Here is a 24673-nt window from a genome sequence, read left to right as displayed (position 1 = left end):
TTTGCCTTGGATTCGAACTGAGATCATTCTGTCATTTTGAGGATTGTATCCCAGTATTGCTTTTCCTACTCTTTTATTGACTATGAAGGCTACTCCATTTCTTCTGAGGGATTCTTGCCCGCAGTAGTATACCTGATGGTCATCTGAATTAAATTCACCCATTCCTGTCCATTTTAGTTCGCTGATGCCTAAGATGTCGATGTTCAGTCTTGTCATCTCTTGTTTGACCACGTCCAGCTTTCCTTGATTCATGGATCTTACATTCCAGGTTCCTATGGAGAAAAAATCTTTACAGCATCGGACTTTCCTTTCACCACCAGACACATCCACAGCTGAGCGTCCTTTCGGCTTTGGCCCAGTCGCTTCATTCTTTCTGGCGCTACTAGTACTAGCCCTCTGCTCTTCCCCAGTAGCATATTGGACGCCTTCCGACCTGAGGGGCTCATCTTCCAGCGTCATATCGTTTTGCCTTTTGGTACTGTCCATAGGGTTTTCATGGCAAAGATACTGGAGTGGGTTGCCATTTCCTTCTCCAGTGGATCACGTTTTGTCAGAACTCTCGGCTATGACCTGTCCATCTTGGGTGGCCCTGCACGGCATAGCTCATAGCTTCATTGAATTATGCAAGCCCCTTCGCCACGACAAGGCAGTAATCCATGAAGGGGATATATATATATATATATATATAAACTTTTGATTTTGTTCTTTCTTTTTAAACTTCTTTTCTATATTTTGAATAATATAGAATAATAGTTTCTGATAATTTATTATCTTGTTTAAAATATCAAATAAAAAATAGAAAAAATAATTTAGTGACAATTTACAATTTATGCCTGATGTGTAATATTAATTTTAATACTATTTATTTATTTTAAAAGTTTATATAGCCACCCATCTTATAATAAACTCTGTACAGCTCCCAATCAAATTATGTTCTGTGTGTAATATTAATTTTATTTTTACAAGGAAAATTGTGATTTCTAGTCGTTTCTAAGTCCACAAGGAGTTTTGTTAGTAGACCTGGCAGCTCTCTGAATCCTCTTCCTTACAAAAAAAAAGTATTCGGATTTTGCTGATTTTGGGGAGAAAGAAAAAGCAACATTGCATTTGTCATAGTCAGGCATTTGATTATGCCATCAACTTAAAACAGGCTTCTTTTTCTGGAGATAATTATTGTAAGAAAACTAATTATGTATGGAGGTGTGGTACATTTAAATTCTAGAAACAGAGTTAAAGGCACAGTAACATTTAGCAAAAATCAAAATTTACCACAGCTGATATATTTACAGATTGCTGAAAGAACAAAAAGTGACCTTAAGAAAGACATTTTTAAATTAAATGACAGAATTGGAAACTCATGAGACTAAGACCACTTTTTAGGACATAACAGTATCTATAAATTGCTCTTAAAATATGACATGGAGACAGAACAAATAAAAGATTATATGATAAAGTAAAAGCAAAATTTTAACGGAATAATTACAACACAACAATAAGAAGACCTATGGAAAAATTCAATATAATTCACTCAAGTCTATAATTTAACAGAAAATTGGGACAAAATGTTTCACATGTGAGAGATAACTTTTTGCAGAATTGTAAAAATAAACTCAAATAATAATAAATTTTGGAAATATTGTGACATAAAAGGAATATTTTATCATATCAGGTGGTCATATAAAAATATTCAAAGTACTGGAAAGAAATATAGAGCATTATTCAAAAAAAAAAACCCTAAAAATAATTGAGGCTTTTTTAGTATGCAAGTTAAAAGCAAGGGCAGTTTCCTCTCTATTGCAATGCTACATCACTGCTAGTACTCAGTACTAAAAGTCATTGTGTTAAAATAAAATAGAATGTATCAAAACTATACTAAAACACTAGTGATCCAGACAGTTACAGCAGTATTTACAGTATATTTGCTGAATTTGAGCTGGTGATTAAGGTGCCAGGCTAGAATCCAGAAAGCGATGAGTTCTAATCTTGCCTTATCCATGAAAGCCAGCAGGGTGATTTTGGGCTAGTCACTCTCTCTCAGCCCAACTCACTGCACAGGGTTGTTTTTGTGGGTAAAATACGAGGAGGAAGGAATATTAGGTACGTTCACTGCTTTGAATTTATTTATAAAAATAATAAAGGCAGGATAAAAAAAAACCTAAAATAAAATAAAAAACTAAATTATAAACTCCAGCATACAAAAAGCCTGCCATGGAACTCCTGCTTCTGCTTTGAGTTTTAAATTCTGAATTTTGTTGGATTTTACGATACTCTAATGAACAAGGGCAAAGAATGATGGTGCCAAAGGCAAGGAATATATTTTGCCTTTTGCAGGAGTACAATACTACCAGTATGTGTGTTATTCATTTAAAAAGTAGCTTGTTTCTCAAATATGTACTTTAAAAGTTGAAAAAAGAATCCGGCAGTAGATATATTTAGAGCATTAAAACAAATAGAACTGGAATTTGCGGCTGCGAAACTCAGATCTGCATAGGAGGAGGTGGAATGGATGGACTGATTCAAAATCAAGAATTTGATTGGTGGATATTCACATTTAGAAAAGAAATTTGCCAAATATTTAGGGATCAATATGTATCATCCCTTGATCCTTTAAGATTTGACAAGTTTCTTGACATCATGTCTTTTATGTTAAGTCCTAGCATCTTAGTTTGTAAGCACTTTAACTGGTATCAAAAATGTTTGCTTATGTTAATAGGTTTAAAAATAGTACTATGGCTCAGCTCCAACTAAATGTAATTAAAGAGAAAAATGGTCTTGTTCCTTTTCTCTCATCCAATCACTTTCCCAATTTTGTAATCAGCTGCAAATATCAAGGGATCTGTAAACTACTTCTTTTACAGTTTGGATCTTCTTTTTTAAAAGGAAGGAAGGAAGGAAGGAAGGAAGGAAGGAAGGAAGGAAGGAAGGAAGGAATCATTTTTATTATTTATAGAGATCTTAGGGACATTCCAAAATTAGGATGACAGTCCTTTATTCCAGAAGTTAGACATCTTTTTCTTTCAGATAGTTGAGTTGCTGGGGTTGCTTTATAATGAACCTAAAAGTTAAAAGCTTTTTTCCACCAGTCTGCCTCCCTTTCTCTCACCTAGAATTAAAACTCTTCTCCACGGAAGAAATGTTCTGACAGATGGGTGGAAGGATACAAGCATGAAAGGAAAGGGAAATTCAAGGAAGCTAGATATTTTTCATTCTGTTTCCCAAATATTCATTTGCTTTTCATGGTGATTGTTCTGTACCAGAAAAGGCAGAGACAACCCCTTTTACAAGAAGGCAAGAGGCTGGAATTACGCCTGCCAAATTTATTGCTACAAAAACAAATAGAACAAGACACAAACCAAGAAACAGGAGCTTTTCAAGCGGTTGCCTTCAGCAAACCAGCCCTCCCACGCATTCCCCCTTAAATACAGTTCAGGGCGTGGCTTCTCTCTGCCTCCTTCCGAGGAGTCCCATTGCCTTCCTCTGTTTACTCCTGATTGACTGCCTCCTGCGTCGGGCGTCCTTGAACAGGGCCAGCTGTGGGTCATCTTCATCCACGCTGTCAGGCTCACACAGCTGGGTCTGTGTCGTGACCAGATGAGAGGGGCCTGGCTGAGGGCTCTCATCAAGCTGTCCAATCCCCTCAGCAAGCTCTTCAACACCCCCCTCCTCCTCCTCCTCTGAGTCGTCCGACCCAACTGCCGAACCCACAGGCTGACCCTGAATCACAACAGTGATATTCACATTTCCTTTAGCCAATTCTTTGGAGGATAATATAGCATTCCATATGCATTCAATCTATGTTATCTTAATATCCTATTTATCCAAATTTCAGATATTTCGATTGTCCTGATGGGGATTTGGATCATAATCCATGCTTCTATTCCATAAAAAACAGCTACTAAGTCATAACCACATATAATCTATCAACAAAATTCCAGTCTGAACTTCCAGTTATAAAGAACTTTCTTTATATTTTGAAATGCTGTTCTCATCCATTTAATACTCCTTGTTTCCATCCCATCTGACATTCAAAATGCAGATGTTTATAATGTCACGCCCTCGGTACTTGTTTTTCCCCTAGTGTATTATCTGGTTCAGTGATTTTATTCCTACTGATAAACATTTTTTTTTGCTTTCCTGTGTCTTTATTTAATTCATATTTTATCATGACTCTGCTTGACTAACGGTAATGAAATGGCAAAAGGAACAAGACAGATTATTAAAGTACTTTAATAGATATGGGACATTATGGAGTATGCCTTTTACTGCGTTTTATTCTGTGGAAAGGACAAAAGAGCCTAAAATATGAAAGTACTATTTACATCAACTAAAAGAATTCTGCTAATAAATGTAAAAAATAATAATAATGCTGAGACTGTTAGAGATTGGATAGGATGATGGCATTTCTAGAAGCTTGGGCAAATATGAAACAAATTCTTAATGCCAGTTTGAAAATGAACAAATCTTCTCAGAAGAAAATTTTGAAGCTGAACAGTATCTGCAGCTACTGTATATTATATTTTGAATCACTATTGTCAAATTTTACTGGCAACATTTGCAAGATTTTGGAAAGTCAGTATTGATCACAGTCAGTGGTCACACAATTTTAACTGTTAGAGGGGCATTCATTAATTGAAATTGTATGGAATAAGGTGCTGGAAAAGGGCATTGATAGCTAAAATAGCAAGTTGAAATATATTCTTTTTTCAAATCTCAGTGATTATAAATTATGATTTGTCTCAATGAAAAATCTCTGAGAATCCTGTTGGCTTTCAGGTGGCTTGTTAAATATTGAATATTTTGAAAGTCATTTATTTTCATCCAGGGTTATTCTAAAGGAATCCTAATCCTACACAATTGCCTTGTTTCTATATTGCAATTTTGTCTGGCCTCTAGAGTGCTGCTTCATCATATATTAAATTTATTTTTACAACTAATGCTTAGATTATACTTGATCCACTCCTTATAACTCATAAATCTAGATACGTAACAAGGGATTGTTATGAGTATTCTTCCTGAATCTCTATAAAATAAATGGGAATTAATTTTTATAGTAGATTCTCTGCCATACAAGCCACATTTACATCAACACATAGACATTATGGGAGTATATCCTTCCTATATCTCAATCTATTCCTGTTCTTACTCACATATGACATTTTATCTGTAAATCTAAAAATATGTGTGAAGAAGGATCTTTCAAGCACTTTTAGAACAGAGCCTTGTGACCTTCAGATGAAAACTTCTGGGACTGAATTCCTAAAAACTTCTGTATTTATCCAATCCTTTCCCTACAAACAAACAGACATATTCAATTCTAACCTTTGCTCCAAAGTATTTTGGGAACCATCCCTTTCCCATCTTGAGTCTAAGCAGTAGTATTTTCTTGGCAGAAGGCCTGCCTCCCAGGCATGTCTAAGATAGGTCTAACCAAAGATCAAAATAGGCAAAATTGATTTATATTTCCTTTCACCCACGTGCACATCATTAAATTTTCACATGACCAAGCAATTATCTACTGCTTAAAAACTTAGGGGAAAAGGAGTTTTATGGAGCTAGTGATCACAAAATAGTTTGTGATTTTCCAGGTTCATAATTAATAAACTGAGTAATCAAATATCTTTTTGTTTAATTTATATTAAAAATCCTTAGACCAGTGGTCTCAAAACAACTTTACCGGCTTTGCAGACTGGTGTGTGTGAGGGAGAGGGGATGGATTCACACAAGTGGTGGGCGAGCGCGCACACATGCACGTGCAGTTCCATTTGTTCTGAATGGTTCTGAATGGGCCTCAGCCCAGGGGTTGGGGACCCCTGCCTTAATGCACTAGAGCAGTTGGTGAGAAGGAGACTCACTACAGTACTTAAAACTTCTCAAGCCTTGATAAGGTTTAATTTTGTAAGTAGGCAAGCTTCCTCCTATGTTATTGGTAACAAAACCAGTGAAGGCTCTTAGAATTCCATTTTTTAAAAAACATATTATTATAACATTCCAAATCTGTCCCAGCCTCCAGATGTTTTTTATTCCTGTTTTTAAGGCAGCAAGCTGTGAGTATTTATGGTCCTTCAGAAATTACTCCAGCTTAGTAAATGTAGCTGATAGTCAGGAAAGATAGCAATTGTAATCCAAAACGATTGGGGGGCCACCGTTTCCTTAAGAGGTGACAGAAGTACATTGCAGATCAGATAAGGGGGCCTCTTTATAAAAACCCAGGTCTCACTCTCTGTGCCAGTTGGAGGACATATCGTTTAATTTATCTCACACCTTTTAGAGTAAAACAATTTTTCTTTGTGTGCATTGAGACTAGTGCTTATTAAGTCCTTGCTGTTGCATGGCGCTTTCACAGTTCATTTGATGCTTTAGAGAATTTTAAAACATTAAAACTTTTAATAAAATGGTTATATAAATACTAGATTGCAGCCAAACACTTATTTATGGTTTCTAAAATTTCTGTGAAGCAAATCTGAGTCTGAAAAGTGTTACTTGAAATAAAAATAAGCAATCAGTTCTTAAGAAGATTCATGTCTATTCACTACCTTTAATTCACACAATCTTGAAAAAATATTAAAAGACGAGAGCAGCAGACAGCTTGGTGAGCTCCAAAGGAGGTGTCCATGGAAATTTTGGTGCTCACAGAACCTATGTTAGAAACTCCAGCTGATCTTGCGGATTCTGATTTTCAGCTTGAAATGTATATACTTTACCAGTCAGTTATGACTCTTATTCAACAGAAAAATTGGCTTCTCTAAATCCATTATATTATAAGGAGACAATAATCCACTTTTGGAGGCCACTGGAGGCAAAACATGTTTGACCTAATTGTCACTGTGATGTTTGTAAAGTCAAGCATTGCTTACATATGTATAATTACATTAAAAACTACAAATTTGCATAGGTGTGTGTGTAATATATATGAGTTGGATTGAAGTGCAAAATCCCTTTGATTTAGTATCTGTGACTTTAAAAACCAATAATTTTCTAGCTGAGAATAAGGGGTCACTAGACCTACTGAGGGACGCGGTGGCTCAGTGGGTTAGGACGCTGAGCTTGTCGATCAGAAGGTCGGCAGTTTGGCGGGTCGAATCCCGAGTGCCACGTAGCAGAGTGAGCGCCTGTTACTCGTCCCAGCTTCTGCCAACCTAGCAGTTCGAAAGCACGTAAAAATGCAAGTAGAAAAATAGGGACCACTACGGTGGGAAGGTAACAGCATTCCGTGCGCCTTTGGCGTCTAGTCATGCCAGCCACATGACCACGGAGACGTCCTCGGACAAGCGCTGGCTCTTCGGCTTTGAAACGGAGATGAGCACCGGCCCCTAGAGTCGGAAACGACTAGCACACACGTGCGGGGGAACCTTTACCTTTACCTTAGACCTACTGAGGTACCTATCATCAATGACACTTCTTCTAGATGAACTTAGAAAAAGTATAATGCACATTAGAACTGTCAAAGTTACACCCATGGACACTGCATATTTAAAGGCCAGATTCAATGTGGAACCTCCCCCCCCCCTTTTTTTTAGTAATTTGTCCATGGAGAACCAGCGCAAATATTATTCATCCTTTGGACTAAATTGTGTCTTCCCAACATAACTGTTGATATCTTTGCCGATTCTGGTGTTGAAATTACCAGCCATAGGATATTTGCATTTGGTAATGTTTATTCAGCTCTCTCCAAAAGGATTTTCAGGAAGAACCAGGCCTTGAAACACAGACCTGGGTTCCATCCTGTTGGAAGATGAAACATTAATGTTAAGAATTAATCCAAACTTTGTGCTATCTGAACTGCCTGGATATGATCACTGTCTTACTGAAGATCTCCCACCCACCCACTGCTCTTCTGTACAAACCAATTTAATGGCAGGGATGTTATATGAGTGATGTTCTGGCAAATGTTGCTAAGCACATTGATTTGTGCTTTAGATTGTAAGCCTCCCTGAATCTTCGGAGAAGGGCGGGATATAAATGGGATTTTTTTTTAAAAAAAAGACAAATATCCAGCCACTATCTCCTATATAAAATGTTAAAGTCTGACAGGTTTTGCTCAAAACAGGTATTGACTATTTCTGTGCCACCTAGCAATAGTCTAACTCTAAGTAATGGCTTATATGTAACCTGGAGTCCACTGGTGGCATTCAAAGCATTACGTTCTTGTCTAGATGCAAGAAGACATACTGATGATGTTATGGTAATGTTCTCACCAGCTTTTGATTCTTCGGATTGTAAATTAGTTTGCTGTTCTTGCATATGGCTAGATTGTGAGACAAAGATCTTGGTTACAATTTTTTATATTATTTCACAAATTCTAACTTATCAGAGGTAAACATGAAAAATTATTCAACTCTCAAATTTTCCTGCACTTCAGTTTCCAGGGTGTGTGTGTTATTGACAGGTTTCAAGCTGACAGCAGGTGAAATAATATTGTAATTGTTATTGAGCAATATTAAGATCTGTTTTTCACTCACAGTCCAGATGTATCCTTAGAGAAAACTCTTACTGAATGTATTAGTATTACTTTCATGTACATGTGAACAAGATGAAATTAAAAAGACATTTTGAAAATTACCTCCATTAGGAATATACTTGTGATTTTTTTTTGCATTAAGCAGTTTCATAATGAATGCTAGCAGTTATGAAGTCCAACTTGCTGTAGTTTTGGTCAGCCTTTGTCAAAAAGCTTCTGAAAATTTAAGGATTGCTTCTATCTACATGCTAATTGAAACTATTTAAGAACAGGCCTTACTTTCACAGAAGCAGGTTGGCTTGGTCGCTCAACAGCGAGACATTGGTGAGGTGGGCACAGCAGCACCTGCATTTTCTGTGTTGCATGAGAAAAGCACATCTTCCTTCTCCTGTCCTTACCACTTTCTACAGAGGGACAATCAAGAGCATCCTGTCATACAGCATCACAGTCTGGTTTGGAAGCATCACTGCTTCAGACAGGAAGGCGATGCAAAGAGTGGTGAGGATGGCCGAAAAGATCATTGGCAGTTCCCTCCCCTCCATCCAGGACATAGCACAGAAGCGTTGTTTGAGCAGGGTCCGTAAGATTATCTGGGACACTACTCATCCTCTTCACATGCCAGTGGCTTAGTATGTTTATGGGTATTTCACCTGACTTCTGATGTTGTCCCTTTAATTAAGCCAAAACAAATACAAACCCAAATACACAAACTAAATGGAAAGCTGGAATCATCTTTATTCACTATTATATTTTCGTATTTCCAGAAAAAGTGATAGATTGCTGCACCTACTCTTTTGACTTGGGAATTATGCTACCAATCTGACCTGGGGAAAAAAAGTTCAAGTTAATGTTGAGCAGTACAAAGCACTTTTCTGGAGAGAAGGGTATAGAAGCATTGGTGGCAATTGATCAATGAGTTTATGACTAGCCATGCCAATCATGTTCTTTTATGAAACACTTTTTAACATTTTAAAAATTCTTACAGCTTAACTCCAAAAATGGTTTCATTTGTTGGAAATAGAAAATATACCAAGGATTAGTTCTTAATCGCAACCCTCTTCTGTGCACCCATGAATTTTTGCCCTTTCTTATCATCCAAAGGGGGGGGAAACCTGAAGAACAACTGAAAGATCTCTTTTAATTGATAGCCTAAGAACTCTCTCTTTGAAGGGCAATTAAGATTCTTTTTTTTCCCAGTCCCCCACAATTTTCAAAGTTGTGGAAGTTTTTCAAAGCCCATTTGGAAGTTTCAAAAATAACTTGCACATCTAACTATATTTGATTTCAAGTAGTTTACAAGTGCCTAGCATAATCGTTGCCTCAATAGGGCTGGTTTGGGTCTGAGAGGACTGTACTATTTGTTTCTTACTGGCAAATCTTCCATTCCTAATTATTTAAAAGACAGTGCCAAATACTAATACTTTGAAAATGCTAACCTAATTATCTATAGCTGTGACTCCAGATCTTGAAATATCATAGGTAAAGGTAAAGGTTCGCCCGCACATGCGTGCTAGTCGTTTCCTACTCTAGGGGCCGGTGCTCATCTCCGTTTCAAAGCCGAAGAGCCAGCGCTTGTCCAAGTACGTCTCCATGGTCATGTGGCCGGCATGACTAGACGCCAAAGGCGCATGGAGCGCTGTTACCTTCCCACCGTAGTGGTCCCTATTTTTCTACTTGAATTTTTACATGCTTTCGAACTGCTAGGTTGGCAGAAGCTGGGACGAGTAACAGGCGCTCACTCTGCTACGCGGCACTCGGGATTCAACCCGCCAAACTGCCGACCTTCTGATCGACAAGCTCAGCGTCCTAACCCACTGAGCCACCGCGTCCCTTTGATATCATATCATATGAAGATATAAAAAGGAAAATATGACCTGCTAGTTTATATACAACTCCTCACCTGACTAAAAACATTTTCCCAGAAATATTTTTATATCTGAAGTCAATGTATACTCCAAAGAAAGTTTCAGTTATTTGGGGCTTTAAAAAGTTAATGCATACTACAAACTTTAAATAGCTAACTACAGATTTGGGCAGCAGAGAAATTCAAATATATTTATACTTGGATTAAAAAGGAAATTGCATACTAGGGCAAGTAGAGGGATTTAAAAGAATTGAATATATCTCATTGTGAGACAGACATAAATAGATTATAGATATTTCTGATGAAAAATATTTGCTCATGAATAGAACCATAGTACAATATAATGCTTTGCTGTAATTGACTGCTTCAACGATCAAATTTCCACTTTTCGCTTTAATTAATTAATTTTATTTGTATACTGCCCTTCTCCTGAAGGACTCAGGGCGGTGAACAGCTTTAACATATCTGTGGCTCTCATCTTGATGTACGTCACTGAAAGATGCGTATTAAGTAATGCCTTAATTTATTTCCTCAGCTTTTTCTTTAAAACAATGGTTTTGTTTTAAATTATTTAAATAAATTTGCATAATAGCCCTTAACATTAACAGAATTGGTCCATGTTGATTTCTACCATTACAGATCCAGCATTTTTTTGAACCCAGGTTTTTTGGACTGGGACATAACACTTCAAAAGTTTTGATTCCTTGAATGCCATCTCCTCAGTTTGAAGATCTGTTAGACTCCTATAACAATGAATCAGAAAAGGATTTCCAGGCTAAGAAACATGGCTTTAGTAAATAAAAGGGGACAACTACAAGCAGATATAGAGCAGATCTGTTTTCTGTGGGGTAGAGCAGGGGTCTCCAACCCCCGGCCCGTGGACCAGTACCGGGCTGCAGCATGCCAGCAACCGGTCCACACCAACAAGCAAAGCCCTATCCGCGGGATGCAGGCAGCACACAAAACCATGCACCCTCTGGTCCGTGAAAAAACCTCTCTTCACAGAACTGGTCCTTGGTACCCAAAAGGCTGGGGACCTCTGGGGTAGAGTAAAACCTGTTGCAATAGCTGATGAGTGATGTTGGTTTTTAAGAATTACAACAATGGAAATTAGTATTAAATATTTAGTTATGTTAGAATGAATGTAACCATGTTTTTTTTAAAGAAGTAATCATGTGAGTCTATTCTTTTTGTTAATGAGTTGGTTTTAAGGAAAGGATTTAGGGATTTCCCAGTCCAGTAGATAACATATTGAGGGAGGGGGGAAAAGCAGAATGTAGAAAAAATAAATGAAATGAGGCAATTGCCACAACTTTATTTAATTAATTCATTCACAGAGAATGCATTTAAAGCTGGTAAGATGATGAAACTGATTCAACTATCAATGCTATGTACTTATTGTAGCAAGAAAACAAGATAGAGAGTACATTTAAGGTTATAATAAAAGGATCTTCCCCTTATTTTGAAAAAAAAAATTTCATTCAAGACTGTTAGGATTTTTAAAAGCTATATAATGTTCTTAACTTTCATGAACTCAAACTCATTAGATTTTAGCTGTACTAACTGGAAGAAACAATATGCCAGAGAACAGACTATGTCCATTGGTCTATAAAACTGATTTTTGAACATTTTATTGTAATTCTCAACAATTTCATTCAATATTTGTCAGTTTTTATGAGTGCCATATCTAAATGATACCAATTGCTTTTAAAACTGTTTATTTGGGAACAGATTCTATAAAATATTAGGATTAGCTTTTTAGGGCAGACCAGACTTAAAACTTAAATAAGAGAAGCATTAAGGGGGGGGGGAACTTTCTGATTTTTTAAAATAACAAATAAGAGTGGAGGCCTTTAAAGTAGCCAAAAATTAAACCAGGTTGAAACATCATACCTCATCTCACACATGCTTATGATAAAGTTTGAATTAATGGTAATAGAATTATTATCACTTTTGGTTATTTCCTCTTCTGTAGTTCTTCTACAAAATTGACTGGAATTATGCCCATACATTCTTCGGTCTGCTGTATTCGATGTCTTAAAATACTAGGCCTGATTATATCAATGTCCCGTTTTAAATGGTCCAATAGATCCGTAATTATTGTTGGAGAAGAATCAAAGTCTACCAAAAAATACCTGGAAATAAGGGGGAAAAACACAGTTAAAAGGTTTTATGTTAAAAAACATAATATACACTATATCTTGTGGGCAAGATGAGACTCTAAACTGATGATGTACTTGACCCCTCTTTCGGGCTCAGCCTGGACATTTTCTACAAAAAGTGTAACTAAATTTAAGCAAGACTGGCATCCATCTTTATTACACAGCAAGAAAAGTACAAAAAAAAATACAGTACGGTTTCTAAAATTTGTTCCAATAGTACTGCCAAATGGCATGAGAACCCATAAAGGGGCAAGTCACAATTTAAATATTTACCTATGTTGTTTTCCCTTTTGCATTTTATTACTGTTAATATTACCCACTCAAAAGAACAGAACTTCATCATGGTTGAGAGGCCTGTCTGTTCTAATTATGCTATGGGTTTGCTGAAGAGGCACAACCATATGAGGCAGGTCTTAGCTGGAAAGCTGGAACAGACTAAATCTGTTCCAAAAAATCCATTCAATAAGGTGCTTTTTCAAAAGGCAATTGGACTGTTTTTTTCCTTGAAGAAAACAATGCAGTTGTCTTTTTCAAAAGACACATTTGAGACAACTCTGACCTGGATAACTGAGAATCTCCACAGACATCCAGTATGATGATAATACATAATTTGAATTTCATGCCAAATCTACTGTCACCCAGATTAATAAGAGTTGTGTTGCGTGGTATGACTCCTGGGCATTCACTGAAAAAAGTGCTATGGGCTCAGCTCCATCTGCAAGGCAACCAAGGCATGAAGCTGACAGACAGGCTACTGGAAGCCAATTGAAAATTTGTTCAAAGGAAGAAAACTACTAACTATGGAATGTTTCTACTGATCAGAACCAACAAAACATGGATTTCAAGAATGAATATACCAGCCCTGGAAAAAAGACATCTGGATTTAGGGATTACTCAGCAGAGATTTATGGACTAAAGTGTATTTTTAAAACACAAGTTCTTTACCAATGTTCAACTGGAAGCAACTGAAAAATAAGCAATTCAAAATTTGGGTTTATTCTGAAATACCAATAATAATAATACCAATTTGCAGCGTGAACAACGAACAGCAGAAAGTGAGGAGACTATTGATATTAACGAAGAACAATAAGAAACTGTAGCTACCAAAGGTTTGCAAGCACTTAATGAAAATCTAGTTGGGTAAATTAAGGACGAAATGAAAGAACTGAAGGAATAAGTTTGTCAAAATTAAAACACGTTACATGAAAACTTTGGCTAAAACAGGTAAGAATGTTGATGAAACTGTTAAAATGATTCCTATTGCAATGCTGGCTCAAACAAATCCAGCTGACGTATGCTGTAGCCTGTGTAACCAGTTATTAAGAAAGTTCTGTAAATAAATATTTTTAATGTTGGGAGAAGGGAAGCTGGCAATCTACAAAGAAGTCATATGAGAAATTGAAATATTTTGATGAGTTATGCATCAAACGCAATAAAGTGGAAAGTGGAAAGAAAGCTTTTAAAAAAAAACTCCATTACTTGCCTTTATTGTCCACCTGCAAAAGTTCAGAAACTACACAAGACGCCACAGAGAATATATGGAAGATATGTCTGCATTCTATGAAACTTGGTGACCCTTGGGGCTTGAGAGTGACTACCCATTTGACAGAAAGTTTTCCAACAAATCATTTGTCCATTAAACTAATAAAAAACATCTCCAAGAATGGTCACATTTTTTGCATTTCCCATTTTCCTTTTTTTCTCCCTAATCAACTTGCTTGCTGAAGAGTTTCCAAAACTCACAAATGTGTGTTGTTCAACCAAAATTTATTCTGAGAAATGTGGAAGAACAAGCTGCTTAGAAAAATTGTCATGGATTCTTTTTTTAAAAAAAATGTACCCAATTAGATTGACACAGATTCAAAAGAGATCCAATAGCACTGGATCTTTAACAGGTAGTTTTGTATATCACCCCATGAGGATTGGAGAGATGTTTTCTTTAAAAAAAAATACAAAAATGAAACATGAAACTTACAAATCTGTATGAGTGCTTTCTATTACCTCTAACCCAAATTCTATTCTATTGCTATCCTCGCTCTAGAATTTCTTCTAAATTATTTCGGAATAATGGGAGTGTGTGCTTGATAGAAAGAACTCATTTTTTTAAAAAAAATCACATTTCTCCCACTTACATGGAAATCTTGCTTTCAGTATTAAAGGGTGGGACTGGTGAATTTTTGCCCCCTTTCTTTTGCCTTGTTCTAGCCAAAAATTAAATGTACTCAAATGCAGCCATGCATTCAACATTTTCTCTAAAGCAGGGGTCTCCATCCATGGACTGGCACAGGGCCACAGCATGCCAGAAACTGGGTCGTGCAAACAAGCGAAGCGCCATCCGCAGGATGTAGGTAGCACGCAAAACCACGCCCCCTCCGGTCCACAGAATAACCTCTCTTCACGGAAGCAGTCCCTGGTGTCCAAAAGGTTTGGGGCTGCTGCTTTAAAGCACTAGGGCAAAATCATGAATTTGATTTATTCTTCTGAACTAGAGAAACTACCTTAGAAACATCAATTTTCTTTTCCAAATTATATGGTTAAGTAGACTTAAACAAGCAAAAATTACTGCAATTTAGAAGCTTGGCTAATGTTCTGCCTGTCAACAGAAAATAGATTATCAAGCCAGCAACAACTGTAGTTTTATGCAACCCAGCAACTTTACAATGTGCAAAGAAGCATCACAGTTGCCTTCACTTAGAGCAATGAACTGTGAAATGACATGTGAATATTGTTTGGAATTAAGAAAAGAAGGGAGCCAAGGTCAAAAATTATTTACAGAAATGCAAGCAAATGAATGAAATACAACTCATATTCTCCAAAGCAACCAGTTCCAACTATAACTTTCCAGAAATGCTGGACTACAACTCTGTAGTGGTTTATTGCAGTTGCAATAATAGAAACTATAGCATAATGTGTCTGGATGGCATTAGGTCCAGGGGAAAATGTTTTAGAAGAACTTAGTGGTAGTACCAATGTAGGAGAAAAAGTTCAACTAAACCCCACTAATTCATTGCAAATCCACTGTAACCCTGGTGTTTAGTATATAGATGGGCAATGAAAATACGGGGCAATATTTGTATATTTCCCATCAAAGTATCGGTTACAACAGACATGTCAAACACAAGGCCCGGGGGCCAGATCCGGCCCACGAAATGGTTTCATGTGGCCCGCAAAACCATCCTGGAAACAGTGAGGGAATGGCCCCCACTTTCTTGGCCCTGGCCCAGAGACCCTCCTTCTGCCAGAGACACTCAGATCTGTCCCACTCCTGCCCAGGCCCCCATAGGCACCCTTGATGAGAATGATGTAGAGCTGGCCATGCCCACCCAGTAGGCCATACGCACTCTAGCCACACCCACCCAGTAGGCCACTCACCCTGGCCATACCCATCCAGCCCCCTGAGGGCAACCGCAATGCTGATGCGGCCCTCAATGAAATTGAGTTTGACAACCCTGGGTTACAAGGACTTAAGGGAAAAAAACATCACAAAATTATTCATTCCAGATTTTAAAAGGGGCAGATACCTAATTATACACATATCAAAATTAAAATATATAGATTTTAATTAAAATGTCAAGATTATAAATTTGATATTGATATTAATTTATATCAACATTACATTTTATGTAATTCAAACATATACTAACAAGCTACATTCCCATAAGAGACTTTTAAAAAATTAATCAGCAACAGACAAGCACCTGGTTCCAACCTTTCTCACAAGCCTCGTGGGAAAACAATTCTCAGATGATCTAGCGTGACAGAGTGCCCGTGGGACAATCTGTTTAGTACAGGGCCAGAAAAGCTCTATGTTTTACGACCGCTGAGCTTCAGATTTTTAAGAATATATCATCATAATTTTTAGGCTCTGCCATCAAACACTTATTAATATCGCTGATTATGAGACTTGGAAGGGGACTAGAATAAGTGCCTTGTCTACCGCCTCTCAGGGCTCAAACTGGGTTTCTCAGAGGTACTCAGCATGCCTGGTAAACACACATGGAAAAGATCAAATTACCAATTTTAACATTTGAACCATAGTTAACCTTCACATATTCTCATAAATATTCATACGCTTGGTAAAATATCGTAAACCCCCATTCTACTTTTGGTATCTAGTTCTAGCATTCAGCTGAGCAAAAACTCATGTATATAAAATCTCATCCAGAAGAAAAACTCCTTGTACAGTACCAAAACAACAGAATGTAATTGTTTAATATGCTGGGAAATGTATCATATGCTACAATTGAAGTTCATATGATGTAAAAAAAGACTGGTTCAGATCTAAAGCCCAAATCTATTACAATTTTCTTCTCTGCTGCAGATAAAGCCTATCAACAGGATACAAAACAATAATCCTGAAATATTCTGGGTCAAGGGTACCCCAACCCTCAGTCTGTGGACCAGCAACCAGGCTGTGCAAACAAGCAAAGAAGCCCCATCCGCGGGATGCACGCAGCACACACAACCACGCCCCCTCCGGTCTGCAGAAAAACCTTTCTCCGTGGAACTGGTCCCTGGTGCCTAAAGGGTTTGGGGCCACTGATCTAGGTGTCAATGTTCAATCTCCCACTTGCTGAATTAATCAAGTGAGCAACTTAACATAAGACATGCAATTATCAAATATGGAAGCCAACTATTTAAAGTTTAGGGGTCGGTCTTATATGGTGCTCACTGTGCATCTATAAGTATACGTCTAGATTTGAAAGCAGCCAATTAAATCTCCTAAAATCTACAATACACCGTCCCCATTTGACCCTTAATGGTGTCATGCAAATAGGACTAGACTACTCTTTCTTTGCGACTCATTTTGAGACTGTGTTGCCTCAGCTTCTGCTCCAAACAAACCTTTCGGTGAACTCTCTTGATTCACCGTATCTTATTAAGGTTTGTCTTGTCTGATTAAAATTATACAAATAAATTGATATACAATACTGGAGGGGGGAGGGGAGTTCTGTTCCAGCAATATACATTCTTGGCTTCCATGAAACTTTGGCCCAATTTAAGCAGAGTATCTGAGACCAAGACATCCAACTTGACAGAGGCAGAGCTTCCAATTCCTGCTATAGTGCAATTTTCCTCTCTTCTTGGATGACACAACAACATATTATTAATGTTGTTGTTATCATTACTGTTATTTCATATGGTTAACATTATCAGCGTTAGTGCATAAAAATTCACAAAGACAGCATATGTATCTAAGTATAAAACACCGGGGCAGAGAATTATTTTAAAAACACACAGTATGAGTGATGAATAAAATTATGGAAAAAAAAATTAAATTATGCATGAGCAATTACTGAAGTGACTAAACCTATGGCCAGATATGTAGATTGTTTAGCCATTGGACATTGGGGTGCAATGTAGATAACCTCCTCGTGGTGCAACGTGACTTTGTCAGGGCTAAATAGTCTACACCAGGGGTAGGCAACCTTGGCTCAGCTGGCTCAGGAATTCTGGGAGTTGAAGTCCACGAGTCATAAAACAGCCAAGGTTGCCTACCCCTGGTCTACACATTCCGGCTACTGAACCTCATAAGGGTTTCCCAGCAAAAAGCAGCAGCAGCATGAATACGGAAAACAAAGGACATTTTATTCACCCCACAAAACAAAGACTTTTTTCCCCTAGTGCAAACCGATATGCTTCTCGTTAAAGTGACATCAGGCAGATACACTGGTACCACTACAAAAATCACACGTGATTACTCTGATGAAAAAGATTGAAATTATTAAATTCTTGCCACTGTGAACTCACTCATATTGCCCATTGTCAGAAAACGTAATAGCTCATAAATGGCGACTCTCCTCTTTGGTGATCAATTTTCAGATGCCCCTAAGAAGTTCACACAAATTTCCATCCTATCTCCTATTTTTCTTAATATCTATATGAAACGATTGGGAAAGATCATTTGCAGATTTGATGCTATTTGCTCTCGTTTTTTGCTGATGACACTCCACAGTACTTATTTCCAAACAGCTGAGAATTTTATCTCTCAAGAGCCTCAACATGAAAACCTGGCTTTTTGATTTATCCGGCCTGGACTGAGGGGGGTTTTAGTTTTAAATTTTAACATTGTTTTATTGTTGGGCTATTATTAATTTAATTCTTTTTAATTCTATTTTTATCTTAATTTATATTGTCTTTTAAATATTGCCCTGTAAACCACCCTGAGTCCTTCGGGAATAGGGCGGTATAGAAAACTAATTAAATAAATAAAATAAATAAATAAACATACTTCAAGACCTGGATGTTAGAGAACATCTGAAGCTGGATATAGGCAAGCAGGCTGCTAACTCCACAGAATGGACCACAGGGTTGGGATGATATTGGTATTCTGAATGGGATCACATTCCTTCCTTAAAAGAAAATGGGGGTGAGGAAGAAGTCCTCCGTGATCCAGCCTATGTACTAGAAAACCATATATAACAGTGGCAAAAAAGGTCTTTTCTCACCTTCAGCTGATTAACAAATTATGCCCTCCTGGAGGACACCAGATTAAAAAGTGGGATACTGTGTCTTCTAGTCCTACTTTAGGCATGAAAGGCAGGTGGGTGACTTTAAGTAGTCATTCTTTCTCAGCCCAACCCACCTCACAGGGTTGTTGTTGAAGGGGAAAAAAGGAGGAGGAAAGAATATTAGGTATGTGCGCTGTCTTGAGTTATTTATAAACAAAAAATACAGGTGAGATAAAAAAAACCACTTTTATTTATTTATTACATTTATTTGCTGCCTGTCTCCTATTGAAACAACTCTAATAAAATTTTTAAAAAGAAATAAAATATTGCCACTGTCTAAGATATCTGTACTTTCTTTCAATATCTCTTTATTGGAAAATACATCATACCAGATACATTGATAAAGAAAACATACTGAATATATTTAAGAAATTCATTAAAAATGTTAAAAGTACAAATACAGTTGGATTTGGCTTCTGCTTTCAAGATACCTCTCAGTAGTTTGGCCAGTAGTACCATTTATATCTTTACAAGTAAAAAATAATAAATATCTAGTTTTTCCCTCAAATTTTGTACATTTCATCTAGGTCAGAGGTACTCCCAGAATTCCTGAGCCAGCCATGCTGGCTCAGGAATACTGGGATGTGAAGTCCATGAGTCATAAAAGGAGCCGAGGTTGCCTACCCCTGACCTAGGTGATACGTTGCAGATCGTTATTCTGATTATTTTCATTATTTCCAGACTTGGGGTGGGGGAGAGGGCATGGTTCTGCGCAAGGATGTGTGCACAGCTGTTTGTGCGAGTGGCGTACATGCATGTCACTCACACAAATAAGAGTTCATGTGCACACGTTCCCCGCTGCTTGCACAAGCGGAGATGCCCTTGTTCATACTCACCCGTTATTTCCACGGCCCGGTTGCAAAGAGCTCATAGCCCACTAGAGGGCTGTTTCCCGGAAGTTGGGGGCCCCTGGTTTAACCCATCTGGTAGGCATCAAGTTTTGAGACATGGTAGGAGCAGCTGCTAAGGCAATGCCCAAGCCCCAATTCCAGTATTTTTCTTCTGTAGATTTCTATGCTACCGCTTTGGATTATATTCAGTCTAAGCAAAACTACATGCAAGTAGTAAGTAGTTCATACCCTCCTCTGTTGTGATGCTCATCGTGCTTTATTATCTTATATGGCAGCATTCTTTCTCCCAAGTTTTCCAAATTCCTCACCACTGCTCCTCTTTCCAGCAAAGTTTCCACTGTCCGTCTCAGTGTTGCAGCTGTCTCAGGCTTTAAACAGAAGAAAAAAACCATACATTTATAGCGTAGTCAAGGATCATATGTCTTGCTTTATTTAATAAAACAGAATTGGGGGAATGAAAAAATAATGACAATAGAGAAAATGCAGTGTGTGTTGTGTAAGAGTTTTTGATAAAATGGCTTCAGTAAAACTTATCCATATTGTTATTGTAATAGTTCATGCACAATTGACATTCAATTGACTCATGCAAAAGGCACAAGTTATAAATCTTCAATTTAGTGGATAATTGGGGCCATAAATTTGTCTTTCCAATGTTGAAGAACTAATCTCTTGGCAATAATTAGGGCAAAAAGAGCTCACCCACACTGTTCAACTGTCAATGTCCATGTACTATAGAAGGTAAATATTTCAAAATAATATGTATAAAGTCAATGGCAATTACTTTTAACTAGCTGGACTAGAAAGGAAGGGGAGAAAAGACAGACGTTAAAGCAAGGGGAAGTCCCAAAAGTTTGATTACTCTCTTAGCCATTTGCAAGAATGTATTTTCAGATTATACACACATTAATAGCAGTCTCACAAGGAGTTTCTCAAAAAAAAATTATTTTTTTTTGCAATTTAATGGGATTTTAGAGAAAATGTGAATGTAGTCTGTATTCCCAAATTTAACACTTCATATACAAAAGCGTAACACTCCATGGTACAAAAAACTGAAAACAAGTTATTCTTAGGTCCGCTTTAGTATAGTTAAGAAAATTCAATTAAGAAAGGAATTCAATATTTCAGATCATGGTTGTCCAACCTTTTGGCTTGCCTGGCTTCATTAAGTGAAGAGGAATTGTCTTGAGCCACATACAAAATATATATAATATGGTTGTCCAACCTTAATCACATAATAATATTAAAGATTATTATTTTGTGAGGCTGCATTAGCTATCCAGGGCTGCATATGGCTCATGGGTTAGATATGTCTGTTTTATAGATTGATGTGGAGGAGGAAACAGGTATTTAAATAAAACTCTAAAACAGGGGTGTCAAACTGCCGGCCCACGGGCCAGTTGCATCATACAGAGGCCGTGCCCACCCCAGCTCCGGCAATGCAAAAAAAGTCACAATACATTGTGACACATCACGTGACGAGTTTGATACGTCTGCTCTAAAGAAACAAGGGTATATTTTATCATACATTACTGCATATAGCATCCCCATTCAACTTCATATAGGTATGTGTTACTTTAGGTTTTTAAACTGAAACATTTAACAGAATCTTGCTGGATCGGACCAAAGATAGTCTAGTATAAGACTGAGATGTTTCAAGATAGTAATAGCAATCTGCTCCCCAATATTTCCACCATATCTATTGCTCTCTCTGAACCAGAAATTACATGTAGCTTATAGCTAATCACTAAACTTCGGCCTCTGGTTTTACCCAATTTTCCAAAATAATGCACTGTCGCTGTCAATCCCCAGAGCTATAGTATAATGAAAGATGGAAACATGATTTCTATCCATTTTATTACAGCATGCAATATTTTCTAATCATTGTTTATCTCTCCCCTTGGGCCACATTACAGATAGTCCTTGACTTACGATCACAATTTTTCTGCTGCTAAGTGAGATAATTGTTAAATGAGCTTTGCCCCATTTTGCAACTTTTCTTGCCATAGTTGCTAAGAGAATCACCGCAGTTTAGTTGGTAACATGGTTGTTAAGTGAATCTGGCTTTCCCATTGACTCTGCTTCTCAGAAGATTGCAAAAGGTGATCAGATGATCCCTGGACACTACAACCACCATAAATATGAACTAGTTACCACCTGACTGAATTTTGATCATGTGACCATGGGGATGCTGCATCGGTCATGTGAAAAATAGTCATAAGTCACATTTTTCAGTGATCTTTAACTTTAATTGGTCACTAAACAAATAGTTGTAAGTTGCAGACTACCTGTATTTATAGCAATAAACTATCTAAATATTTTCTTCTGCTCTTTTTTTTAAAAAAAATAAATCTAAAGGTACAACTAACTGCACCTGTAAATTTCACCCATCTTTCCCAGCTCTACAATATCCTTTTTAGATAAACCAGCCAGGACTGTAAACAGTATTTAAAACAGAGAACTACTAACAGATACTCAGTACTCCTGTTTCAACTCCTTCATGATTCATAAGGAATTTACCCTTTGCACCCAAGTTGTAATTTTCATTAAATTATCCAACCTGATCAAGTTGTTTCATAACTAGTCAAATGCTAGTTTAAAACCCACCAGCGTTTATGTACTGTCAGAGTAAGCAAATTATGGCCCCGCAGCTCCCATTTCTATGAGCATTAGGAACCACTAATTGGAAGAGGGGGGAAAAAGCAAGATCAGCAGATTGGTTGCCCACCATTTAGAAAAATTAGTAGGAAGTCTGTGCCTACTCTTACTGTCCTTAGTCTCTCAGAGGTTTGTAAATAGCGTGGACCACAGTGTCTCATTGACAACTAAAAAAAAACTGTGTTGCAGTGTTTGTTTGCATTCCTGCCTGCAGAACCATTCTCAAAATAGGATTGGAGGGCTTCTGTTCAATACCATGGCAATCATGCAGGGAATTCCATTGCATTTGGTCTGATCTTCCCTGGTGCTGGAGCCTGTATGAAGCCATTGGGAAAGGCTGTCCAGAGTTTTAGAATGAGATTTATAAATGCCTCTTAAATTTTGTCTTTTTCATCTGATCCAAATCAACAGAAGAATGCTTGTGGGCTGCGAAGGACCAGATGAAGGCCAGCTGCCTGAAGATGAATCACAGAAAGATAAACATTAGCCTGGAGGTTCATCAACTCTGAGAAGTTCTCCTATCCAGAAACTGTCCTTAACCTAATATTACATGGGGTGACACTTGCCCTATAGAGCTAAGTACAGGATATATGGCTTCTTTTGGATACCAAATGATCACTGAACACTGAACACACCTATGGCCTGAGTACAGCTTCAGGTAGTGAGTCCAATATAGCAATTTATGGATGAAAAAAGCAGTACCTTAGCAGTACACGCCCTGGTAATCAAAATTGAATTATTCCATATAATTCTGCCATTGAAGACCATCTGGAGATTACAGGTGGTGCAGGAAACTCTAGGGTAGTATATGATCTCAGAAAATGACCGTGTTATCTGTACTTTTCAGGTGCTATCCTGGTTGCAGATAATATATTGGGTTTAATTTAAAGTCAGGTACTTACCAGTAAAGCCCTATTGTGACAGCAAACCTTTGTGATAAACGTCCAACGCATCCGAGACCAGTTTTCTTGTTTTGCATTTCAGAAAATAAAACACAAACACACACAATTGAAGCACACAAATGATTCCATTAAAATAGTGGTGCACTAAGCTATCCAGGATTATTTTCTGTTAATTCTCAATCCCTAAAAATATAAACAGGTGCCACCAAGTAGCCTACCCTATTTAAAAAGCTAAACTCATTCCCACAGATTAGAATATCATTTTTCTCATCCCTGGAATAGCTTTTATTATTTATTTATTAATTTAATTTGTATACCGCCCTTCTCCCGAAGGACTCAGGGCGGTGAACAGGGCAATACATGATCTGTATTGACCCACTCTTGACCCACTCAAGAGCAGGCTGGTCTCAATAACTTCTCCAACTGATTCTATGATCTCTGATAATAAGGCATAGTGTTTTCCACATGCTTCTACTCCCCAACTGTTATTAGAAAACCACTGTCTTTTTAAATATTCACAACAAAATGTACCTAGGGACTACTATACATACATTTTGTTGTGAACTACATTTAAAAAGACTCAATAACCTGAAAGTAGGAGTGTTCATTCAAGCTACTCATTTAGTAAGCAACCAATCTTTTAAAGGTGAAGTATGCGGGTTTTTAGATTTTGCCAATTCTCAGCAACCCAAACCAACATCATCCTACAAGGCAGATGCTGGAAGTGATCCACTAGTTTCTGACCTCTGTGAGTTAGAAAACCTTCTCTAAATCAATTAGAGAATTTATTTTCCATATTTGGATTTGCCCCAATTGTGTTTCTCACTTGGTCTAGGACAGGGTTAGGCAACCTCGGCTCTTTTATGACTCATGGACTTCAACTCCCAGAATTCCTGGGAGTTGAAGTCCATGAGTCATAAAAGAGCCGAGGTTGCCTACCCCTGGTCTAGGAATTCTACATGTTTTTTAAGATATTCTCTTTTAAGGTACCAGATCTCCTAAGTATTGATTTGAATGAAGTAAGTTATATGTAGCAATCATGTTTCAGTTTAGACTAAATTTGGTGCATCACAAAATGGTCTTTCAAACTGAATAAAAGGTACCCAAGCGCTGGCTCTTCGGCTTTGAAACGGAGATGAGCACCGGCCCCTAGAGTCGGAAACGACTAGCACGCATGTGCGGGGGAACCTTTACCTTTAAGTCTGAAATAATGTATGTCCTTCCACTGTCTAAATATCAAAATATCATAAATTGTTCACATAATCACAT

General features: G+C 37.5%; 1 protein-coding gene across 1 annotated transcript in view; it reads right to left on the bottom strand.

Annotated features, from left to right (window-relative positions):
* Positions 1-11615: 11615 nt before the first annotated feature.
* The window catches only part of MRPS6 (mitochondrial ribosomal protein S6), a 40356-nt gene continuing 27298 nt past the window's right edge, over positions 11616-24673 (bottom strand). The window contains exons 2-3 of the mRNA XM_081327429.1: positions 20076-20215; positions 11616-12457 (exon numbers count right to left, since the gene is read on the bottom strand). Of these exons, the coding sequence (XP_081183555.1) occupies positions 12280-12457; positions 20076-20215 (318 nt within the window). The 3' untranslated portion in view covers positions 11616-12279. The remainder of the gene's footprint in view (positions 12458-20075; positions 20216-24673) is intronic.

This window comes from Vipera berus, assembly GCF_964194415.1.
Source record: "Vipera berus genome assembly, chromosome: 4".
NCBI lineage: Eukaryota > Metazoa > Chordata > Lepidosauria > Squamata > Viperidae > Vipera > Vipera berus.
This window is presented reverse-complemented; position numbering and strand designations above follow the sequence as displayed.